General features: G+C 34.6%; 1 protein-coding gene across 16 annotated transcripts in view; it reads left to right on the forward strand.

The window, feature by feature from the left end:
- The window catches only part of Cadps2 (calcium dependent secretion activator 2), a 526649-nt gene that overhangs the window by 207711 nt on the left and 292091 nt on the right, over positions 1 to 26847 (forward strand). For all 16 annotated transcript variants that reach the window (XM_047562660.1, XM_047562665.1, XM_047562675.1 and 13 more), the window contains exons 4-6: positions 7772 to 7852; positions 15440 to 15676; positions 20964 to 21085. In XM_047562660.1, the coding sequence (XP_047418616.1) occupies positions 7772 to 7852; positions 15440 to 15676; positions 20964 to 21085 (440 nt within the window). The remainder of the gene's footprint in view (positions 1 to 7771; positions 7853 to 15439; positions 15677 to 20963; positions 21086 to 26847) is intronic.

A 26847-nucleotide genomic window follows, 5' to 3' on the forward strand; every position in this document is an offset into this window, starting at 1 on the left:
TGTATGGATGTGGACATGCATACAAATGGGTCTGTATACCTAGAGAATATATGTGCATATTCTCCAGGTTAAAAGAAGTCCCGTGGTTTTATGTTTGAGGTTAAATTTCTTATGTTCTTGCCTTTGAACACTTTGATCCATTATTTAATATAGTTTAGTTCAGTTCACATAGGGTAATTTTATATCTAATTAGCTCATTCATCTTTTCTCTGTTTTAAGTATTCAAAGGAAATTGTGGTTTGGGAAATGAATTTTTAAGACTCTTAGAACTGTTCTACAAGAATCCATGGTGGAACTGCTATTTCTGAGTCAGATTTTTATGCATAATTTAGAAGGTAGATATAAGGGACTGCTTTAAAGGGTTTGCATCTAGCAGATAGAATGCTACCTGATTTTTTTCATACATAACATCATACAGGGAAATGTGTTACTCTCAAGAGTCTGAGGATAGCTTCATTTCCTTTTTAACTTCATGCATAAACAATACAAGTTACCTTGTAGTTGTTAGCTAATTCTCAATGATCAGAAAAAGGGGGGCATTTTTTGTTTTTGTTCTTGAGGGACATTGCCTCTTGGGAGATGAATCAACACAGGGTATTAGCATCTAAGAATCTTCCCAAAACACATCAAATTATTCTTTGTATCTGCAATAAAATTGAGAATATTTTTTTTAATCTCAACATTTGAGATGAATTTGTTTCATTCCTGTTATTAGGATTAGGCAAAGTTAAAAAAAAAAAAAAGTAATGACTTTGCACATTGTAGTCTGAGGAAGAGGTCATAAATACCCAAGAAGTTCAACAACAAGACAACTTTGAATGCCTTGTCACCAGATAGGCCCTCCTTTATTGCTTAATAATTGATTCTGGTAGTTTCCTCAGATGATTTGGAGATTGATCTGGATAGTGAAGGTAGTAAAGGAGAGCATCCCAGGCAGGAGAAACACAAGTAAAATGTGTGATTTGGAAAATGGAACTCGTTCAATAAACAATGAGTGGATCAGTTTGTATAGAAAGTGCAGTTACCCCAGAGGTTAGAAAGGTGGATTGGTAAAAAACGTGGCAGCGTCCAAAAACTAGGCTATGGTGTTGGTGTCATTCTGTCTTATTCGTAGTCATTTATTCTGATTTATCTACTCCTTCCCTCTCTCTCCTTTCCTTCCCACCACTGAGATTTTAGTCCGATCAAGAGTAGTGAGGATCATATGTAGAAACAGGGGAATGGTGTGGGAAGTGGGGAGTGAGGATCAGTTTGGTTTTTGTTTGAGTTCACTGTGAGAGACCTGGGAGGCAAGGCCTTGCCTTCAGCTGGAAGTGCAGAGCTGGAACTCAGGAGATGAGCCAGAGCTGTGTGCTGTTGATAAATGACTGCAGATGCCCTCAGCACAGCCAGGGGCCATGTACACATATCTATGGGCTGAGAGAATGGGCAGCCAGTGAAAAAAGCAGCAAGAACAATCAGAGTCCACTGGGTAGAGTAGTACTCTATCTTTATGGTAAATAATTTGTAATTCAAGTTGTGGTGGGAAAATAGCAGGATTATTCATGGGGTAAATTAATGTGCTCATAATAAAACTTTTGATCAGCATTTTGAGGTCATGTTACATGGTACTGTCAAAGAATGGACTGTTAGTAAAACACATGATAAATAGTAAAGTGAGTGTTCTTTTGGAATGACAAGTAGGTTTGTGCCAGTTATTTCTTCTGATGTGTTACCTGTAAGTCATCAGATTTATGGATAATATTAACAAAATGGACCAGCTAGGAATTAATCTCAAGGAAATCATGAAATTTAAATAACAGTATAAACCCTAGTCTACTTACATTTTTTTATTCTAATGGGTAAAGATAAATGCTATCAGAAAATTTAAAAATACAATTCATTCACAAAACTATGCTATAATTGGAGTGGGAATTCAGAAAAAGAAATCGAATTGATTTTCTTCTCAGTGGGAGAAAGAAAGGCAAAATTGACTAGGATTAGCCTATGTATAGGCATCATCACAGAAAAACAGAGCTAGGAATCTCCCTTTATAGTGGGGATTTATATAAGGACAGTTATTCTGGTTCTTGAAAATACGTTGACCACAAAGGGAGATAGATGATTCTAAACAGTGTTCTGAAGACGTTTAAAAAACCTTTTTCTTTTATATATGAGGAAATTTAATGAATTCAAGTGTTAAATATTAGTACAATTTAGAGCTTTAGAAGGGTAAAATCACAAGTTGTTTAAAAAAAAAATCTGTTCAATGAAACTTAGTAATTTTTGTACTGTGTTTAAGATTTTCTTAACTGTAAGATAATGGGCTGCAACACAGGCTTCTGGTCCTGCCCGAGACCTCTGCAAAAGCAGGTCTGCTGCTCTCTAAGACCGTCCCCTTTCCCAGTGCTACTTGCATGAAACAGGAGAGAAATTGGGCAAGGGGAAACTAAGAAGTGAGATTCCCAAGTCAAAAGATTCCATTTTTAATATGTTCACCTTTACAAATCTATCCTGATACCACTAGCAAGCAAAGCATCTTTTGCTTTGCTGAATTCCTGCAATACTTGGTCAGTAGCTTTTTTGTGGTAATTGTATTGTTTTGTGTATGGTTTTACTGTTTATTTTGTGAAGAGTAAACTCCTGGGAAGTCTACCACTTTTGTTGCTACTGAAGAATCTATAACAGGAATGCCTTACTGTAAGTACAGAAAAATGTAAATAAACCAAATAAGTGATAGTGGACCATTCGGGTCAGGACTGAGGTTAATGATAGGCCTGGGGAGGTCATTTTCCATGGGTTAAGTTCCAGAAGCCGCAGTCTTTCTGAATGAGAGGATAGAAGCTTCTGTACACAGAAGATTTTCCCAGAGTAGTGTTTCTTTACTTTGTTTGTATTAGCTACACCTTTGAGAATTGTGAGTAAGCTGTAAAATTCAAGCAATTTTCTGAGGGGAAAAAATAAACGCATATTTCTATAAAATCATGCTTATAACTTTAACAGGATCACAGACTCCTAAAGATCCAAGTTGAGAATTCCCTTGCCTGGAGAATTCTGAATGTGGAAATAGTTATCCCTGCATAGTAAGTGGAAAGAAAATAAAAGTACATTTTTTTATACTAAACATTTGTCAAACTGATGAAATATTTTGACAAAGTGGTAAAGTGCTCTGTATGGTAGAAACTAGAGGCATTGTAGAGATTAAATATACTTTGGGGCATCTGTTAGAGTCAAGGTTGAATGACCCTCTTTTTAAAAAACCTATAAGATTTCCTGTGCCAGGAAAAGACATTTGTGAGGTAAGTAATCTATTGTCACATAAAATATTGAAATCAGGAATTAAAAACAAATGAGAGGGCTGGGGAGATAGCTCAGTTGGTAGAGTGCTTGCCTCGCAAGCACAAGGCCCTGGGTTCAATCCCCAGCACCGCAAAAAAAAAAAAAAAAAAAAAAAAAAAAAAAAACAAATGAGATAAAATCATGAAGGCCTCGGTGGAAAGATGACTTGCCATGACCTGCACTGCAGACAGGAGAGCCCAGATGTCCTGATGCATTTGCCTCCCAGCCCAAATCCAGAACTAGGATCTAGTGTGTCGACAGCATCTTAAGTTCTCGTGCCACACTTCTATAATTCATCCACTCCCACTTTCTTTTGTCTTCTTTTTTTGTAGATGCAAAACTATTTATTTAGGTTCTCTATAGGATTCAGAAACAAAAGAGAATTATATTTATTTTAACAGTATTTTGCAACCATACTGACAAAATGAGATGTGCTTGGCAGGCCTGCAGAAGCTCTCTTAACACTCCCTCACACACACACCCTAGCCAAATGCTCAAATACCCGAATTCTGGTCTGCATAACCTCAGCTACTTGGTTCTAGATTTCATTCTTCATGACTGTGAGTGGATTGGCTTTGGATTGTTAGGGAAAGGAAGAAGTCCAAGATGATGCCTGGGTTTGGGGCTCCAGCAGCTGATTAGGTGGGTGTCATCTATGACACAACTTTACTCATGGGTGATTGGAGTAAGGAGCTGGAAATCGAGATCTCCTCTGTGTTCATGAAGTTCAATGTGCCTTTCTTCATGTAAGTTGGATTGGTAAGTAGGCAGTTGGAAATGTAAACCTGAACGCCTATGAGAGGTTAGAGCTGTGGATACATACCAGAGAGTTTTCAGTTGAGTGACTGCTGTTTATGACAATGGGCACTGTGAACAACACTTGGTTGATCAATATTCAGACTGAGGAGAGATCAGAAGCAACAGACCTGAAGCACTCCAATGTTCATGAATGTTAACCTTTCATGGGAGCACATCTGTACTTTCACGATGGAAATTCAAAGAAAATTCTGTTTGCCTTAGTAAAATTTATTTTTAAGCATATGTTAAATGAGGCTCATCATTATTAAAACTCACCAACTCGCTGAACTCACCAAAACTGGGAATTGGCTAGAGGGAGGATGGTGTGGTTATAAAAGGGTGTCCTGAAAGATCATTGTGGCTTTAGGACTGTTCCGTGTCTTCACTATGGTGGTAGATCCACAGTCCTACAGAGGTTATAAATTGTTTAGAACTTAATATGGAGGGAATCTGAATGAGACCAGTGGTTTTATTCAGTCAGTATCCTGGTTATAACATAATGACATAATTTTGTAAGATGTTATCATTGGGGGAAATTGGGAATAGGGTACAATGAGTATCTGTTTATTTCTTAAAACTGAACATGTGAATCTATAATTATTTCAGTTTAAAAAGTCAGCTTTAAGAAACTGTTCATGAAATTAAATTGCATAAACTTTTGGTTTGTTTTAAGTAAGGACTCAAAAGAAAAAAAAACACTAAGATTCTTACATGTTAAAAATAAGTTACTCAAATGATTTAACCTTTTGATTCTGTCTAGCAATACATAAAGCAAGGAAAAACAATTAAATTTTTTTTTGTTTTTATTGCCTCTTATTTTTTGCAAATGTTGTTGCTTTTTTTTTTTTTTTTTTTTTTACAAAATCACATGATCACTAACACCCTTATATCTCTGAAAATTTGGGCTTAGAAAGAGAAGGCAGTAAATATGGTAATTTTTTTTTTTTTACCTACATCTTTGCTAGACAAATGTAATTAAGACATTAATGTATACATACATTTCTTTTGGTAATGCTGGGGATCAAACCCATGGCCTTGCCCAATTAGACAAATTCTCTACCACTGAGCTGTAACATCAGCCCTTCTTTTAACTTTATTTTGAGACACAGGTCCTGCTAGGTTGTCCTTGCTCACCACCACATCTGGCAAGACATTAATATTTTTAAAAGTAGTTAAAAACTGTCTCTTACAAAGAAAACACTAGCAAACCCCAGAAATGACTCAAACAATTCCACTTAAGAGCTGTTAATCTAAAGATATAAATATTTAAAGATGTTACATAGTAGTTTTGGTGAAGTTTGAATAATTGTACCTCTTTAAGGTATTAAATACTGATTTTTGCTTTTTGATTTTTTGGTAGAGCTGGGAGGGGAACTATATAACTTCTTTAGATGCTAGTAACCTTTTATTATTTTTCTATGAAAAAATAAAATATGTATCAGCGTTCAGCAGTGATCAGAATATTCCAATTACGTTTACTGCTTTAAGATATTACTGTAGTTAGAATGTTCTGATATATCATTTTTGTTTTGGAAACATGGACTAAGAGATTTCAGTTATCTGGAACAGACTCTCATCACGCTTTGTTTTCCTTTGTAATTACATTGGTTTTAAACTTATTTCACTTTGGTTTGAGAATAAGAGAAACGTATTTCTGTTCAATTTTGAATCATATTAATCTATTAAAATTAAAAGAGCATCTTTCAAGATGATATAGAAACTCCTTTATAGCAACGACTTACTTTAAGAAAATTCTTGCCTGTTGTTCAACTTATTTTAGAATGAATTTTATTTTTCAAATTTAAATTGGAAGCGTGGTTTTAGAAAGGTAACCATAGGTCTTTTCTTTTCTTTTCTTTTCTTTTTTGCATTTTAAAAATTTCAATCGTTTATTTGACACATAAATAAAAATTTAGAAATGTACGTAATAACAGTTCTTTTTTTCCCCTCAGGCTAGAAATGTTGGTACTTCTTTTCTTTAAATTTATTTTTATTGTAAACAAATGGGATACATCTTGTTTCTCTGTACATGAAGTAGAGGCATACAAGTTGTGCAATCATACATTTACATAGGGTAATGGTGTTTGATTCATTCTGTTATTTTTACCATAGGTCTTTTCTTTATAAAAACAAAAAATATGCCAAAACCAAAATAAATACTCCAAGACCTGTTCTTCTGTATAAAAATAAGAAATAGTTCAAAACCTTGATTGATTTTTGTCAGTCAATCAAGGTGTCTCTGACATGTAGTAGTGCTGGAGACACAGTGATCTTTCCTTTCCAAAACTTGGATCTGATGATGTCGTTCCTCTTGCATAAAGACTTTCAATGAAGCCCCTTGCCATTGGAACCAACTCCAAGTTCCCTGATGCAGTGTGTGAAGAGCACCTGGCCTCCCTCTCAAGCCTCATCATCTGCCCCACCTCTTCTGAGATGCTGTTTGCAAACCCCCCCATGTATGTCCAGTCTTACCTCTAGACTTTTAGTGCCACACTGCACTGTCTTCCCCTTTCCTTGATTCTTAATTTCCAAAACCACTATTTTATTAATTTGGTTTTATTCTACTCATCTTTTTCCAGGTTTCTTTTTTTTTTTTCTTTTTCTTTCTTTCTTTCTTTCTTTCTTTTTTTTTTTAAAGGCAACATGACCAATTTGTAGTTCATCAGCAAAGGGACAAAGATTAGCACTACTGCACTTAGTACTAATCCAATCTTCAGATGGTACCTTACTAAAATATGGTTGTGTGGTCCATGTTTTTTGAGGATGAAAGGGGAATGAATTAAAGTCAAGAAATTTAAATGTTTAATAGCTTCAATTATCATTTTTATATTGAAAAGAAGTTTGAATAAGCGGGAGAAAAAGAACCATGATGAAAGTTGAAAGTTATAGAAATGGTAAGGATTATTTCACTGGAGAAATGAAAATAATTTCCCATGTAAATGAGAATTTCTAGAAAATAATGATAGTATGCTTTTCTTGCTTTCAATCAAACTTAGAACAAGAAAATGGAATTCTAATATAGCCCCTGTCTGTAAAAGTGTAGAACCATGTCTTGGCATTGTGAATCTACTGGTACTAGAATGAAGAGTCTATGAAGACTTAACTGGTAGAAAATTATGTCAGTCAATTGAATGCTACTTTAATAGTTAAGCCCTAATACATACTTTTATAAAAATGAGGAATGGTTTTTAAAAAAAGCACAATGAAGCAAAACATTACTCCATATATCATCATCTAGAATACATCATGGGAATTTGAAAGAAAAAAGGATATTTATCTGTCAGAAGATATTTAGGACTGACTTAACCTGGAGAGAAAAGAATGGCCTGAATAAACTTAGTGATGACTTAATATAACCTCAAGGGAAAAAGGACTTCTTGGCTTAGATTTGTAAACACATTGAGCAAAGAATTATTATAATTAGATTTCTTAGTAAACCGACCCACTGACTCCTAGAGATTAACTTTTTTGTTAACAGAACCCAAAAAGAGGGTAATTTAGCTGAACTGCCAATGCAATTGAACAACTTTCTGAATTCTCAATAAGTAGCCAAGAGAATTTATCAAACATTGTTGAGTCACTTAATCTTTGCTTTAGTCCATATGTCACTGGCATTAAGTAATCACAAATGTATAATTTCTGTTTTGTTTTTAAGCTGGATAATGCAGATGAACAAGCAGCCCAGATCAGAAGGGAACTCGATGGTCGACTGCAATTGGCAGAGAAAATGGCAAAGGTAGATTATTCATGTTGACATACTATACCACATTTTTTTTCCTTATATTGATTTTGGAGACCTGAAAGTGAATTGCATATGAGTAAGGATATCCAGAATAATATATTTTCTCTTCTATATGCATACTCCTTAATTCCAATTACCTGAATGTGTATTATCTAAATGAAGCATACTATCCATTTTAGATATCCTTGTTTAATTTGTGAAATGTGTAAATTTAGTGGTAACTTTAGTAAATTTTCCTAAATGCAAAGCCTGAATTTCTTTAACTGCTAGATCTAGGAAAATTCTAATATAGTACTACACAAAATATTATCAGGAAAAAAATCTCCATGTAAAATTATATGTTCCAAAATATCTAGCACAGTGCTTAGGAGATAGACAACTCTAACATTAGATGGAATGACTAAATGAGTCAAAATGTAATTTGAAATATCTGGGACAGAGTCTGACAGATAAAATATTTTTATATGATATTCTAGTTGTTTTATTTGTGTAATCACTGTGTTTCTGAGAAAAGAAATTTAAAAAAAGACATGAGTTTATTTTTAATACTTAAGGTGTTTAGAGAGAATCAACCTTAATCATCTAAACCATTTGTATTATGAATTGATGAATTCATTTATTCAGCAGTGTAAAAATTGTAATCCTTCCCAATAGAAATGCAGTTATGTTTCTTTGGACTGCTTAAAGTACAAAACAATTCTCCCTTTCTCTTCTACTAAGCAAAATCTCTGCTCTTTCTTTTCCTTTCCTAAAATATGTACACAGCATAATGCACCAGTGTTTAGTTCACAGTTTAACCTGTGTATATATACCTTGTGCAAATATTTCCCAAAACAGTATGCTGAACTTTTCCAGCACTTCAGAAGATATATACGACACACCAATTTTAACAATGAATTTTTTGTGATTCTGCCAAAAAAAACCCTTTATGAATAAATATTTTAAGAATGCTAATATTGTGTTTGTATAAATGCAAAAGTAGTGAAAATATTGAGAAATTGGACCCAAAAAAAGGAAATAGAGAAAAGTGGAGAAGAATAAGGCAACAGGGATGCAGAAGTTTGTGGGAACCAAGCCAGAAATGCGGGGGAAGCATCTCCAGATGCAGATGTAGGATGCTATGAATTAAGGATTAAGGGTTCCATTCACACACAAAGAGCAGTGGTCAAAGGGACAACATGCCTCATAATTGATGTCTAGGGAGACACTGAATCATTCTAGGGATTTTAATGTGAAATTCCTAAGATAGAAATCAAGCTGCTAGGGGCAATTGGAAGTTCTAGAGAGAAAAAAAAAAATGTCTTACTTGGAACACTAGTCTGTTGTGAACCTGGCTGGAAGGGTATTTGTTTGCTTTTCTTAAAGACGTGAGACAGAGAGAGAATCTAGAGATGGGCCAGACAACACGGGTAGGTTCCTGTGCTCAGTATTCATATGCTGCCTTCTTGTATATAGATTATACTTGAGACCAGCACATTGTTATAAGGTGGACTTGCACCTTCAAAGGCCCAACTCAATATGTGATGCTTTCAAATGTAGTTTAAATGATCTTATGAATGGTTATGATATAGGAAAAAAAAAAAAAGCTTCAAGTGTGTTCTCAGTTCCTCTCTGAGAAGGTGTTTTTATAAGCCTTGGCCTGGGTCAATGATGAGCGAGCACTTGAAGGCTTCTCCTTGAAAGGGTCTTGGTGCTTTCAGCAGGAATGGTGATAAAATGGGAAAAATGGGAAGAAAGAATCTCATCAGGTTGGAAGGGGTAAGAATAGCTCCAAAAAGAAGATAACTTCAAAGTCCAAATGTTTTCTCTGATATGTGGATGCTAATTCATAATAAGGGGTGGGGCTAGGAAAGAATAGAATTATTTTATATTAGGTAGAGGGGAAGGGATATGGGGGTAGGAAAGATAGAGTGAAACAGACATTATTTTTTCATGTACATAGATGACTGCATGACCACTGTGATCCTACAATAATACAATCATAAAAATGAGAAATTATACTCCATTGATGTATGATTTATCAAAATGGGTAAATGCATTCTGTCATGTACAACTAAGTAGAACAAAAAAAATTTACAAAAAAAGTAAATAAGAAAAAGAAGATAATCTTTCAGTGGAGATACTGACATAGCAAATTGAGCAAATTTAATTGCTCTCTACTTCAGTTTTACCAAATTGAAGCTGTTTTAATAAAATATTTGTAAGGTGAATTACAGTTGACTATCCTGGTTGCATTATATCCCTATGATAATCCTGTGAATCCACAAGGACAGATGATATCATGAGTTTTATAGACAGTGGAGGCTTAGGAAGATGACTCACCTCACCAAGATTACAGAACTAACAAAAAACAGAAATGGGCCTTGAACCCTGGCCTTGACGCCAGAGTCTGGGCTCAATCCCTTACCCATCCCAGCTGCATCTTCATTCTGATAAATCCAGAAGCATGACTTATTAATATTTAACAGTTGGTAGTCAAGAACACTCCCCTCCATACCTCACAAAACAACACAAAGTAATAGCAATAGAACCTCATAACAGAAATCTGTTTCAAGGAGTAGCAATAGACTTCAGTTTTTCAGCCCAAGGGGTAATTAGGAAGAAGTGGGAAAAATATAGACAGGGTTGGAAAGAAGTGTGGCTAAACCCATGCTTGCTACTTCCTAGCTAAATAACTATAGGCAAATTAATAATTTGAGCCTCATTTTTTTCTACCTATAAGTTCATTGAATAATATTTATTAATCATAAAATAATATAGACAGGCACTGTCTTAGGTACTTGGGATACATCCAGACAACTATACTTGCCTTGGGATACAAGACAAAAATATTCCTGCCATGTCCTGCTGGATCTTGCATTTTATTTGGGAAAGCTGCAGGATAAGCAATAAGCCTGCCATGTCACTAGATTGTGGCAGGTGATCGCTGCTACTTAGAAAATAGATTGGTGGGGGTCCGAGGTATAGGGAGGGGAATTAGGGGTCAAAATTTTTACTTGAGTATGGTCAGGGCAGGTCAGTTCTTGGTAATACCATCTTTCTAGTTATTCCAGCAAAAACAATTGGAATCAATGTTTGAATTCTTTCATCCTCTCATACCTCATGCAAAATTTATCAGGAAATCCTTTTGCTTCCCCTTGCAGTATTTCCAGAATGGGACCATTGTCTTCATCCCCCCTGCCCTTCCTCTGTGGTACCATCATCATTGCTTCTCACCTGGATAATTATTTCCCAACTTCCACCCCAGGGCCTCAGTTACACAGCAGCATCAACTGCATAAAACCTCATGATGTTCCCATGTCATTGAGAATAAAATGAAAAGTTCCTGCAGGGGTCTGCAAAGTCCAGTATGATTGGTTTGTTACCCCTCTGACTTTATCCCCCACTAAACTGACATCCATGCTCAATAAACTCCAGCGACAGTAGCCTCCTTACTCTTCCTGCTACAGGGTCTTTGCTGGGACTATGCCCCCTCTTACAGCAGTCTTCACTGGCAGTCACATGACTTGTTCCCTGGAAAAACAGAGCCAAGAGGGGATTGGATAGATACACTGACAGAAATAAATAATACCTAGTGAGATATAATAAAATAGCTGTCACATATACACACATATTTGGAGAGAGAGATTGAGATGGACTGATTTCAAGGAATCTTCTCATGTGGATGTAAGGAACTGGCTAGTCCATAATCCACAGGGTAAACTGGTAGGTCAGAAAGTCAGGTAAGAGTTGATGCTGCAGTTTTGAATCTAAAATCTGAAGGGCCCACCACCAGCAGGAGGGAAATCCAGGCAGGGTTTCCATGTTGCTGTCCTGGGGCAGAATTGCTGCTTCTTCAGTAAACCTTCATCATTACTCTTAAGATCATTGATTGATTGAGGCCCACACACATGTTGGAGGACAATCTGATACTCTCAGAGTTGACTCTAAATGTTAACCACATTAAAAAAAAAAACAAAAAAAAAACTTAATTAGAAACATTTAGATCAATGCTTGACAAGGCAACTAGTTTCCATAGCCCAGCCATACTGACCCATAAAGTTAATGGTCACACTTCCTCATCTGCCTTTATGTTCAGAGATCATGACCTCTTTGAAAGCTTCTGTGACCACTGTCCTTAGAGTTGCGGTCCCTTCCCATCACTCATTGCTGTCCCCTTCTGACTTCCCCATGCCACTTTCAACAATATGAAATGATTTCTTATTTATTTTATCTGTCTCCTCACAGAAAATGCAGGCTCCATGACAAAAGAGGAATTTTTTCCCTTTATTTTCATGGTTACATCCCAAAGGCCTGGAGCAGAATGCATAGCAGACACTCCATGAATATTTATTGAATGAATGAAAGGACTGAATCTTCAAGGACTGGGATGTTATCTTAGAAAGCCAGGGTTAGGCAGAATTCCTGAATTATTTGTACTACTCCTCCTCTTTTCTCTGTCTGAGGAATATAGTTGAATTGGAAGGGAGAGAGTATACCAGCATGGTAAAACCCTGGGAATCTGCTGTAATTTATATAAAGATAAATAAATAACCACCAAACAAAACAATATACACACACACACCAAAAAAAAAAAAAAAAAAAAAAAAAAAAGTACCACAGTGTAAGCACTTCAGTGTTTTAGTTGGATTCAGATCAACTCTACAACCTAGCTCACTTGAAGCCACAATCTCGAGTTCACAGGTTAAAATTAATACGGATTAAATATCCCTTTTACAAAGTGCTCAGGACCAGAAGTTTAACATTTTGGATTTTTTTCAGATTTTACAATATTTGCAAATGTGTAATGAGAATTTGGGGGATGGGACCCAATCTAAACATGAAGTTTATTTATGCTTCTTATAAACCTTGAGCACTAGCCTGAAGGTAATTTTATACAGTACTCTACTGCACCTGTGTCATGAATGGGACTCATCACACGAGGTCAGGTGTGCGATCTTTCACTTCTGACATTATGTCAGTGTTTCAAATGTTGGAACGTTTTAGATTTCATGTTTTGGGATTTGGGGTATTCTATATGCATAGGCATGGAAAACAGACTGAGATCAGCTTGGAGAGACTATCCAACCCCAGACATCATCTAGTGGAAGGTAAAGCACATTTAAGAAAAAGTGACTAAGGTCGAATAATGGGAAACCTTTTTTGAGCAACTATTATTGTTTTCATGTATACTGTAAGGAATCCCACGGAAACCACACCGGACACGGGAAATCACATAAGGGAGTTTATTAAGCAAACAGAGTGTTTCCCTGCAGGTTAAGGGAGAAAATGAGAGGAAAAGAAAGAAAATGAGAAAGGGCCGGGCGCTAGAGAGAGTGTGAAAGCCAGGAGGATAGAGAAAGTGAGGAGGAGAGACAGAAGGATGAGAAAAGAGGGCAGGTAGCTACAGTAAAGCAATTGAATTCCGCAGGGCTAACAGGGGACCAATATCGGAGAAGGATACTTGCAAGCTGACTGATGAACCAATAGCTAGCTAGGATGTTCACAGATTGACAAGTGGTTGGGAGGCGGGGAAAATGGCTGCACCAGAAAGGTCAGGGGGAGCCGCTTTGTACATTACATATACCATGTGCTAGGGCCACTAGTGTGCCATGCTGTACAGGGAATGAAATTTGAATATTTAAACGATAGTGTATGGGATAGAACAATTAGAAATTAACTCTGGGTCTATTTCCGATCTAATTTAAAAGTTCAAATTTAACATGTAAACTAGTCTGAAGTACAATTGATTTTGTTGTTTCCAAGTAAAAGGCAACATAAACAAGCTAAAGTTAATAAAATGTTGTCAATAAACCTGAAAGATTTAAAAGAGAGTTAAGAGATTATTTTCAGAGAAAAAATAAAATTCTAGTGTAGTCTGTTCCCCAAAAAACTTGAAAATACTGATAGAGCCGTGAATTTGGTTGATGCCTACCAGTTTCCTCTTTCACAGACTAAATGAGGTGCTTTTAGCTAATGCTAAAGAGATGTAGTTTTTTTTTCATGTGCTAAATTTTCCTTAAAATAACACCATGGAAATTGGGGGTCGGGAATCAGTGAATTCTCAGAACTTTCAAATATGTGATATATTTACCTTGTTTTTTTTTTAAGGTTTGATTTTCAAAGGAAAATTGTGATTTATATTCAAACATAAAATGAACAAAAAATAAAATTATTTCTTGTGTAATCAATGAGTAAAATAGCTAAACATTAAAATCAGTCCAAAGAGTATTTAAGAAACTAGGTGTTTGTGGGGGCAGGGAACATTCTTAAGATTCATGGATTAGATATAAAAAAAATGTTAATTTATAACACAAATTTAATTTGTAACGTTTGGATTATTTTACTCACCAAACATTTACTTCTTTCCCAGACAAAATTCTACAAGATAATATGTAACTTCTCTGTCTGGAACTTTAATCAGTAGTAAGCAGCAAGTTAAATTAAGTACATTTCATGCGGTGACCATTGGAAAGGCTTTGCCCACTGACAGTAAAGGAAATGCCAGACATTATTACCCTGTGTACATATATGACTACAGGACTGGTGGGATTCTATATCAGGTACAACTAGAAAAATGAGAAATTATGCTCCATTTATGTATGATGTTTCATAGTGCATTCTATGATCTATGTTTAACTAACTAAAACAAATTTTTAAAAAAGAAGAAATAAAGGAAATGCCCTTTCATTTTTCAGTTTTATTTGAGTTTTAGATGCTTTTCCAGACAATTTTGATATTAGTTCCGAAATTAAAAATCTGTGTGTTTATGGCTTGTTATTTTTCTTCTTTGTCTGTATTGAAAAGCCATTTTGAAACAATTTTGTTTTTCCAAAGGAAACAGAGGTACTGGGTAGTTATGTGTTTTTTCCTGAGGATGCAAGCTTACTGGTTAGGGATGTTGCTTCCAACTCCAGAGGAATATTAAAAGGATATTTAAAAAATCTTCTTTGGAAATGTTAATTATTAATGAAGATATTTAATCTCTCTATAAAAGTATGCAATTTTAGTATGGACTGTATGTAAGTACATTTTTTTTAAGGAATATGTGAAGGTTATATTGGGGAAAAAGAAAACAGGTGGCCTGAGGCTCTGGGACCGATTCAGAAGTGGTGCCAGATGTCCCTTCCCATCTTAGGAAGGACCTGGTGTAAGCCAGCTAGGTACCAGGCAGAGGTGGAAGAGAGCCCTCTGGACCTGTTCCAGTCATGCTAGAAATGCAGGTTTCTGAGGTTTTGAATGATGCTAAGGGAAACTGCAATGAAGGTAGTGATTTTTGGGGGCATTAGGTAATCTTTAGGCATTAGGCAAGCTAGTTCTAAGCTCTCATCCCCAAGGCAGTTTTGTGCAGTGAGGGACACATCACACTAAATGTTTTTCATTTTGCACCACAGTAATCCTCAACAAGATATGTAAGGTACCTTGAAATATAATAAAATTAACAAAGCCTGAGATTTTTAAAATCTGGAAACTAATATAGGGCAGAAACATAAGGAGAATGTCATAATTCTAAGACACTGGAGTGCAGGCATCGTACAAATTTTTATAATAAAATTGAAATATGATTTGTTTTAACAATTTTATTTTAAAATTATTTTTAAGGAAAGAAGATTCCCCAAATTTATAGCAAAAGAAATGGAGAATATGTACATAGAAGAGCTACGGTCTTCAGTGAATTTGCTAATGGCCAATTTGGAAAGTCTTCCAGTTTCAAAAGGTGGCCCAGAATTCAAATTACAGAAATTAAAACGTTCACAGAATTCTGCATTTTTGGACCTAGGAGATGAAAATGAGATTCAGCTCTCAAAGTCTGACGTGGTACTGTCATTCACCTTAGAGGTAAGTGACTTGATTACATCTGGCTGCATAAATGAAGCTACACAGCAAATTCTGTGACCTGTGTGATAATGCTTAGAATTTAAAGCAGTGTTATATGTTTTGAAGATGTTAAATTGTTCTTCATTAGCTTGAAAAACAGATTGTAGACACAAATGAAGGGAAATTGTTCTTTAAACCTAACAGCAGCTGAATGCAGTGTCGTACACTTGTAATCCCAGCCACTCGAGAGTCTGAGGCAGGAGGATTGCAAGTTCAAAACTAGCCTCAGCAACTAAGTGAGACCCTGTCTAAAAATAAAAAAATAAAAAAGTCTGGGGATGTGGCTCAGTGGTTAAGCCCCCTGGGTTCAATCCCCCATACCCAAAAAAAAAAAAAAAAAAAAAAAAAAAGAGCAACAGCAAAAAACCAAAAACCAACAAAACTTAACAACAGTATTAGGATCTAAATAATAAAAAAAAATTGAGGTACAACTTTATTCCAGTTGAAGTAGTGTAAGTTTATTGATACAGTACGTACCAGAACACTTTGGTGGAAATTCAGTTTAAAAGTAAAGTTGAGATTAACCTTGTTTTTAACGTACTTCATTTCTAGAATCAAACCAAGTAAACCAGTTACAACACAATATTAGATCTTATAGATGATGAGAAGTAGAAAATTCTTTTCCAGGATTTCCAGTTTCATTATAGGTGCTGTAAATATTACCAAGAAAAAGAACAAATGTCATGCATTTAAAATTGTGTTCCTCAAAACATCAGTTTCATCCCTTTTAAACAAATCCCTGGAAACTAACACACTGATAATTCTTGATGCAGCTGCTGATGGATACCTCTCATGATTACATTTCTTCTTGCTAATCTAGGTATATGATTATATATAAGAAAATGGGTTTATATACCCAAGCCCATGCATGCACACACATACACACACACACCCCACAAACATCTTTAATACCTCAAAGAAAGAACTTACTTGAAGTACAAAATAAAAGTTTAGAAGTATGAGAAGTATTAAATCATCATTTGTCTTAAACCCCAGCTCTTTTTCTTCCCATATTTTCTGTTCAATAAGTAAATACTAGCAATATCTAGCTTAAATTTATAGCTCTTTCACAATTGTTATTGATGCTTATAAAGCTCCTTCCTTATATTGTTACATTCTCTCTTCACTGGTTCCCAATATTGCTATTTGTATTTGTCAATTAAAAAAGTAAAGCACATACAGTCTTATTTTAGGAGGTAGAGTCTTAGATTTCTTGTTGATGCTAGATCTGCTTAGTGAATGGCAGAAAAGCAATTGTCTACTGTTGTTGTTTTGCTTCCATTTTTTTCAAATTCAAGCTTGAGAAAAAGACCATTCCCTCTCACTTTCTTAAATTCTGGCTTTGTCAGTTAATAGATTAAAACTTAGTGTCAGAGGAGAAATGTGTGACTTTCTTTGAACTCAAGACTTCATTCTGAGTTTACCTAAAGACTCTGCCAACCTGCCTTGCTACTGAGTTTCTTCTCAATCTCTTCCCTTGCATAAAGGTGTTTAATTTGAAACGGCATAGTATATTACTTATGGAATTTCCTCATCACTTCCTGTCACAAATCATGCTGACTCAAAAGGACTAATGCTTTATTTTTTAAAATTTTACACCAAAAAAATCAATAACTTAATTACAACATAAATTTTAACAAGAATTTAGCATATAAATTGATGGAAAATTGTAGAGCACATTTTTGATGTATAAATCTATTATCTACATGTTTAAACATTCAGAACTGAAAACACCAATTCAGAACATTTTCTCATTGTTCAAAAATCTTCAGCAATTATGAAAAATAACTTCTTAGGTGTTCTTTTTTCTCTCATGAAAATAAAATTAGACTATGAATTAATGTATTAGCTAAACTATGAATTGTTTTTCTGTAGCTTATTGTCAGTATGTTGAAGGGAGGAGCTCAGTTTATAATATAAGGATATTAGGAGAATATAAGTTAAAACTTGGATCTCTGTGATCTGAGAAGCTTGCATATTTATCATGGTGTTTTGACAGCCTCTGTTATTGTGTCTATCTTAGGCAGATATTTTGCTACCATAGTATAATACAAATCCACTCTCATGTATTCATAGTATTTTATGGAGGAGTTATATGTCTACCAACAAAATAAAATTATGCTAAGTGACGACTCTCCAGTACATATCTCTAAGATGCCTGAAAGAACAGCCTGCTGGTCTTCTAGCCGCAGGGCCTAGGACATCAGCCAAGCTCATAGTGCTTTGTTCCTCAGACCCCAGATTTCAGCAATGAAAACTCAGAAAGGCAAGCACTTAATCCAATTTAAAGCTCTCACATTTCATTAGTCAGGCTTCAAACTGTTCCAGTGAAGAAGGAGTCTTTTTTAAGAACCGAATAAGGATCTAGGAATAATGTCCAAGGAATTAAAGTGAAGATTTGAAAAACTTGGTTCACATTTCACCTTCTATTTAGAATTACTGCTGATCCCTCCCTTCTCTCATCACGCTCAATTTTTTTCACAGCATTTATTGCCTAACATACAGTTCAATTATTTACTATGCTTACAATCTTTTTTTCTCTTCTGCAGTACGTATTTTTCTTTGTTGGTTTTTTCCTGAGGTATCAAAATCACCTAACCAGTGCTGGGCATACAGCTCACTCAATAAATGTTTATTGAATTAAGGATTTTTATGGTATCAAAAAGCATCCAACATACCAGATTACATTTAAGTCTCTCCATTCAAGAAATCTTCAGAAAGAATAAGGCAGCAAAGCAGAAGCTAACTCTCAGAACACTAAACCGTACAATGATATGTTTAAATACTAAAGTAAAACTAGAAAAGCAAACATTTACCTATGAAGTTATAAGTCTGTAAGACGTACCAGATGTATATAGCATGGATACTGTTGGGTTTACATATTGAGTTTCTTCATTGATATTAGGCTAGCAGTCTTCTGACTTCCTCTGTATATGTAATATATGGTCCCCAATTTTGCCATACTGTCAGCATCAGTATCTCATGAGCTACACATGCTCAATTTATTGTCACATAACTCCTTGGTTGATGTACTGCTCAGAAGCATGCTAAATAGTGTCTGCCTTCTTTTTGCTTCTAAGATAGACAGCTTTGTCTATTTTATCCTTATTACATCAGCCACAGAGAGATTGAGAAGAGAAGATGCACCATAGATCAACTTTATTTTCTGTAGTTCCATTATCAAGTTTTTTCAGGAATTGTTTGAAACAGAAAATTATGTTAGTTGATAGTCCATGGTATTCTTGACTGTCTTTATCACTAGTGATTGAGAAATTAGCTATGTTTCCTTGCTTTTGGAAGATCTGAGTTGAGTTGTTTTATTTAAATGTATAAATTCATCACGGAAGTTACACCTTTTGAAAGTGACAATTCTACAGAATAAAACCTTCCTGGCATAGATGGGGTATTGTCTTGAGAACTGGAAAGCATAATGTCTCCTTTCTTCCTCCTACACTCTGGCTATTAAATACACTACAAAGGAGATTGCAGTGTCTGAACAATAATCCGAAACATGAACCAATGCTTTTAGCATTTTTAGACATGTGGGACATAATTCTGTTGTTTCATACATATTAAGTGACCATCAAAAAATTTATCATTTTTTCATTGGTTTTAATGAAAGTGGAATCATGGTGGTTAAGTCCAAATGTAGTTGGTTTTTAATCAATGTGGTTATATGTTTTATTTATCTTAATTTCTGGTTAGTTTTACTGAAAGTGACCAATTTCAATATTATTAACAACATACTGGAATTATTAAAAATACCAAACTTTGGGGGCTTGGGTTGTAACTCAGTGGTAGAGTGCTTGCCTAATATGCATGAGGTCATAAGTTTTATCCCTAGTATCCCCCACAAAAAAAAATCCTAAGTTCTTTTCCTTATTTTCTTTAATCAAGATTTAATACTTTACCACAATTTCCATAAATATTATAGCATCTGTGGAAGATGGTACTATTCTCCATCAATTTTTCAATAATTCTCTTAGTCTATTTTCACTCAGTCTTTAATTTTATTAATATATTGCTGCACATTTCGAAATCCTAGTTGAGGAAGGAGGCATGTTCTGAGTTTGTTCTTTCGTATTTTAGTGATCAGTTTTCCATGTTTTAATGAAAGCAAAACCAAAATATAATTTATATTTACAAACATAACACTTCTTTTTCTAGAAGTAGAAGGTTAACAATTTTTAAAACAATTTATTTGAAATCTTTTGTATCAAGGTTCATTTCACAATTCTATGAAAATTATAATGTCTCTAGTTATGTATTAAATGATTAATAAGTGATAGATATGATGTTTTTGGTAGATATTTTGGTTGCTACATAGCACGAATATAGTTATTCGTACAAATACAACTTGCAATCAATAATGAAATTAATTCACATACATAAAATGCCTTCAAATATATTTTTTAAATTGTTTTGAGGATTTGCAAAAATTCATAATGCAAATTTTGATTGAAAAAACTATAGAAAATAGCATTTTATGTATATATCCAATAAGAATATACACATTCTTATTGACAGCCTTTTAAGCAAACAAAAAGCCCAGTTTAAAAAATATGTTTCCCTTTCCCACAACAGTTATAAAAGGAATATCAGGTTTCTCAAAATTTTCCAGTGTTCTGCATTAAATTAGTACATACCTTTAATTGATAAAAATTTTTTTCCTCATCAGGTTAGTATTGAAATGCTCATTATAGTTTGTTATATTTTGATAATGTGAAACACAGTGGCCATAGATAAACTTATTTCATAAATCATAATAGTCATCAAAACTATGTGAATATATAAAAGTTCTCTCAGGTATTGGTATCAATGAATTGAGGCAACCTGATCATGCCTGTGGCAATGAACACCATGTCACTCTGTGGAGCTCAGGGTGTATCCTCTTATCTTCACAGAATTTTCATTTGTGATTCTACTTTACTTCATGCTGACTTGCTCTAATTTGTTAAGATACAAGTTTGAAGTTTGTTTACTTTGCTGAGACGAATTCTTAGGATCTTTAACCTTACTTTTATTTTATAGTTATAAAGAATTGTCTCTCCAGGGACCAAACTGCCTCAAAATAGTCATTTCCTATACTTTGGATAAATAGAGGTATTATAAAGAAGACAAAATCCTAGCATTGTTACCAGACAATTTTTGCAATTGGTCTTCATAATTGTGGTTTATGTCACTATTTCTGTGTATTGCTAAATACTATCAACTTGACATATTATTTTAACATCATTTTTTTCTTTAGATTGTCATAATGGAAGTGCAAGGTTTGAAATCAGTTGCTCCAAATCGAATTGTTTACTGTACAATGGAAGTGGAAGGAGGAGAAAAACTGCAAACAGACCAGGCTGAAGCCTCAAGGCCACAGTAAGCTAGTCAAAAAAAAATTATTTTTCTTCCAAATAAACATGCTTTATTTATCTACAAAACTGTAGGTTATTATATTTTGAAACTGCTATTTGACTAGCATTGTCTCACCTGTGTTAGAATTTCTGCTTACCTTTCTGGATAATGATGTTATAATTAGGACCATGGCAGAATCCCTGTGTAGTACAAATAGAGTTCACCATGCAGGTGTGGAGCTGATCATTATGCAGTAAAATGTTTGTAAGTCATTTATAAGGAAAGCATGAGTGTTGCCATGAGTTACTTAAAAAGTAATGCACAATCCTGTTTGAATTATTGGGATCGCACTCTACTAACTTCGCTGTTCTATGTTAATGGTTTTGTGGTGACATAAAGGTAGATTCTGAACCTGGAGTTCTCCGTGGTGACTTGGAATATTTCTGTGAGTAAGCTTGAGTTAGAGAACCAATTAATGACTGCCTTACAAAAATCAGAGTAGAAAAAGAGGTTTTTTTGATGACAGTTTAATGTTTCAATTTCTGGGCATGAGTTTAATTAAATTTGGAAGATGTTCTCTTCAACAGATTCAAATTGGGGAAACATCACAATCTCTGAGAAAAAAAATTAACATGGCTTGAGGGATTCAAATGACCCTGGCCTGTCCCTCCTTTGAACATTGCCTTTAGAAAACATTGTTTTTCTTCCATGTGATCTTTATTTAAAATAGTTTACATTTTCAGAGAGGGTTTTGCCTTTTTATGACATCAGTATGTAGCCTGTGCATCCAGAAATCCTTTGCTGAGGTCCTGACTAGCATTGGTTAGTCACTGAAGATGAAGAATGAACCAGTGAACCAGAAATGTGCATTTCTATAGAAAGAGAAGTCTAGCAGGATACAGCACAGCAGGAGAGATGTGCACAGAGCATTATGGTGTTGAGAAGAAGCAAGTTGACACTTCTTAGCTTGTCACAAAGCCCTACAAGTCTGCCCTGACCATGCTCTTATCACCTCTGGCACTTTTCTTCTCCCTCTGTTCCCCTGGTCCGCTGCCCTTAGTGTGCAGTGGACTTCGTGAAGCCCCTCAAACACCTGCCAGTCCCTTCCTGTCATAGCCCTTGTTCCTCCTCTGCCTGCAATCTCCTTCCCTCTTTGCAGAGCTGGATCCCTGGCATTAGGGAGCTCAACTGAAACACCAGTTCCTGAGTATATACCTTCCCTTTAGATAACCCAGTAAGAATTAGATAATCTCTGGCTCATCATTTTTTTAATGTTTGAACTGACATGTTTCTCATCTGTTTATATTAAGTTTTCCCTTGGATAAAAGAGCAGAAATGTTATCCTGTTTAGTCTAATATCTTAAAATCTAGTAAGCAGTCAGAATTCATTAATTCAGTTGAGTGAATTTATTTGTGTGACTCAGTCACAATAAATATTTGAGAACAATATATTACTATATTCAACAGGTTGTGTAATCATCACCACTGCCAATTTTTGAACACATCCATTACCAAAACCCAACAACAACAAAACACTCTACATTCTTTACTGTCAAACCCAATTATGCAGTTCATGAGAAACTACTAATTTACTTTCTTTCCATATAGACTTGTCTATTCTGGACATTTCCTATGAATAGAATCATGCAATATATGCTGTTATGACTATCTTCTTTCACGTAGCATAGTGTACATGTTGTAGCAGGTCTAGGGACTTCAGTCATTTTGATAACTGAATAATGTTCTGTTGTCTCTACACAACATACCTAGTTTATCAGTTAATTTTGGTTGATGGATGCTTGGATCGTTTCTACTTTTTGGCTACTATGAAAAAAAATGCTAGAATGAACATGGGTATTCAAGAACTGAGTTCCCATTTTTAATATTGGTTTACATATTGGGATACAGAATTGCTGGGAAATATGGTAATTCTATGTTCAACTCTTCGAAGTCCTGCCGAACTGTTTTTCATAGTGACCACATGATTTTACATTCTTACCAGCAGTGTAAAGGATTTTAGTTTCTCTACATTTTCAGCAATATTTCTCTCATATTTCTCTCTCTCTCTCTCTCTCTCTCTCTCTCTCTCTCTCTCTCTCTCTCTCTCTCTCGCTATATATATATAATAACCAATAATGTTAAACATCTTTTCATGTGCTTTATTAGCTATTTGTAAATGGTCTTTGGAGAAATGTCTATTCAAGCCTTTTGACTCTTGTTTAAATTAAGCTGCTTGTCTTCTGATTGTCAAGTTCTAAGAGTTCTTATATATTCTGGATTCTAGACTTTTTCCTAAGATTTTATAATTTTGACTCTTACATTTAGGCATCTGATCCATTTTAAGGTTTTTTTTTTTGTGCATAGTGCATGTAAAGGTCCAACTCGTTTCTTTTGCATGTAACTCTTCAGTTGACCCAGAACCATTTGTTGAAGAAATTTTTCCTTTCTCATTAAATTTTATTGTACCCCTTTTGAAAATCAACTGACCATTGATACATGAATTTATTTCTTGATTCTGAATGTTATCCTGTTGACTTATATGTCTAGTTTTATGCCATTACCACACTATTTTGAATACTATTGCTTTGTAGTAAGTTTTGAAATCAAATCCTTTGATTATGTTCTTTTTCCAGAGGGTTTTGTCTGTTCTGAATTTCCATATGAATTTTAGGATCAATGTATCAATTTCTGCAAAGATTCTGGAAAGCTTTCCAGTTGAGATTCTGATAGAGATTGCACTGAATCTAGAGGATAGTTTGGACACTATTGCAATTTTAGTAATAATCTTCAACCCATGAGCATGGGAGTCTATCCATGAGTTTAAACATTTAATTTCTTTAAACAGTGTTCTATAATTTTCAAATTATAAATGCTGTACCTCTTTCATTATGAGTATTCCTAGTTTAATCTTTTTTCATGCTATGGTAGTTGTTTATTTCATTCTTGGATCATTCATTGCAAGCATATAAAAGTACAATTGATTCTTGTGTACTGATATTGCATGCTGCAATCTTGCTGTGCTCATTTATTAATTTTAATTTTAGTGAATTTTCAAACTTTTTATGTACAAGAGGATGTCATCTGAATATAGAGATTGTTTTATTTCTTCTTTCCAATGCAGATGCTTGTTATTTCATTTTCTTGCCTCATTGTCCTCCAGTGCAAAATCAGTTAGAAGTAGTAGGAAAGACATCCTCGTCTTGTTCCAGATCATAGAGCGAAGTGTATTGTTTTTCAAAATTAAGTATGATGCTAGCTGTAGGCTTTTCAGAGAAACCCTTATCAATTAGAAGTAGTTACTTTCTCTTCCAGGTTTGTTGAATGCTTTCAATCATGAAGGGTGATTGATTTTATCAAAGACTTTTTCTGTATCTGTTGAGATAATTATAGCATTTTTGTTTTTTATTCTAACAGCATGGTAGATAACATTAGACAATTTACAGGTGTTAAACCAACTTTGTATCCCTTGCACAATTTCCACTTGGCTATGATATATGATTATTTTTGTTACTGAATTTGATTTTCTGGAACTTTGTTGAGGATTTTTGCCTCATGGTTATAAGAGATATTGTTCACATTATCTCTCTGTGATGTCTCTGATTATTTTGTGTCAGGATAATAGTGACTTTGTTGAATAAGTTTGGATATAGTCCCTCTTTTTCTATTTTTTTTGGAAGAATTTGCATTCTTTTTTCAATGTTTGATAGAATTCACCAGTGACTCTCTATGAGCCTAAGCTTTTCTTTGTGACTAATTCTCTGATTATTAATTCAGTCTTTTTATGTCTTACAGATTTTTCAGGTTGTCTTTCTTCCTCAGTCCATTTCAGTATTTTATATCTCTTAGAATTTGTCAATTCATCTAGGTTAGCTAATTCATTATCATACAGTTCTTCACAGTATTTACTTATAAGCTTTCTGTTTTTATAAATTTGGTCATAATATTTTCTCTTTCATTTCTGAGCCTTGTTTGGTTATTTTCTCTTTTCTCTCAGTCTAGCTAAAGATTTGCTCATTTTAATTGATATTTTGTAAAAAGTTTGTTTCATTGGTTCTCATGTTTATTTTCTCTTTTTAAATAATTTTCATTTTACATTATTTATATCCTTCTTTTCCTTCAGGTCTAGTTTATTTATTTGATTGTTTTTTAATACTATCTTCAGGTGGAAAGTTTGGCTTTTCATTTATTCTCTTCTTCCTTAACTTGTAATTACAGCTATAAAGATCCTTATCTGCTCTGCCTTAGCTACCCCATATGTGTTGATAGACTACTTTATTTTCATTCAGCAAGGAGATTTTGGTCAGCAAAACATGCCTTTGTATAGTAAAGGAAGTCAATGGAAGAAACTTCTTAGCTGAAGGAAATGATGCTGCAGGAACCACTTCCCCACCCCAGTGACTGAGGGTGTTGAGGCTGGTCACTACTGGAAGCACGCTGGTGCCCCAGCACACAATTGTTGTGAAGCTTTTTAGCGGCATGTACATTCCTTTATCAGATCTACCCGGCTAGTCTGTGAGACTTTGAAGAAGTGAAATAGCTCCCAGAACATGGTATTAGAATGACTCCACATTTCGTTCTACAGAATCTTTTAAAACCATTTTATTTAGGTATAATATACACAACATAAAACTCATCCCTTGCAAGTTAAGTCAAGTGAGACTTTCCACTCGTGCCACTCTCATTACAATTCAATTTTAAAACACAATTTGAAGATTTGTCCTGCCCATTGGCAGTCTATTCCTGTGCCCACTCACAGTTTCAAAAAACCACTCCTCAGGTTTCAAACTCTACAATTTTACATTTCTTGGATATTTCACAAAAATGGAATCATGTAATATTTCGTTTCTTCGTGGCTTTTTTTTTTTTTTTGACTTGGCATAATTGCTACAAAATTTTGTATTTAATTGATACTTAAATATTTGGTCAGTGAAATAAATTGGTTTTTATCTGAGTAGAATCTTAAAATTTTTTTTTAGTTGTAGATGGGCACAATATATTTATTTATTTTTATGTGGTGCTGAGGATCGAACCTAGTGCCTCACACGTGAGACAAGTACCACTGAGCTACAGCCCCAACCCCTGAATAGTAACTTTGACACTGATTTTTCACAAATAATGAAAGTTTGTATAGACTATTATTCATTAAATTTCTAAAATACTCATAATGTACTTATAAAGAGATTCTGGTGATAGGGAACTTGTAAGTAAATAATATAAATGGATATCAAGAAAGAAAATATTACAGCAAGGCCCCAGTAGTCTTTTTGATTACTCTTTCTACAAGGAAATTTGACTAAAATAGCTTTTGTGTTTTTCCATGAACACAGTCAACTTTTAAAGCAAATTTAAAAGATTTGCATTGATAGTTGTTGCCCAGGGGTGATTACCTCACGAATGTTATGTCCGAACTGCTGACCAACTGCAGCTTCTCAGTAGGATGGGTACTTGCATCCCTAATTCATCTTGCACAGCAGGAAAGAGATTCATCATCATCAGGAATTATGCCTCAGACACGTTTTCTAAATTTTATTGCTTCAACAGTTTGTGCTTTGTTGGAGATCAATTGGTTCTTCTGTCTGATACTAATTAAAGTACCTTATTTAGTCCATATTTCCAATAAAGTTAATCAAGGTTTCTAACCGTTGCCTTTCATTCCTGTAGTTCAGATTTCCTGCCAGCAATTAGGTGAAAACTGCATTGTGAGACTGGTGGATAACTTAGAATGTAGGACCAGGGATCCAGTAAAACAGGTTAATGGACAAGTTTGATTTATGAAGAGTGGTTGG

This window comes from Sciurus carolinensis, chromosome 8 (assembly GCF_902686445.1).
Source record: "Sciurus carolinensis chromosome 8, mSciCar1.2, whole genome shotgun sequence".
In the NCBI taxonomy this organism is placed as follows: Eukaryota; Metazoa; Chordata; class Mammalia; order Rodentia; family Sciuridae; genus Sciurus; species Sciurus carolinensis.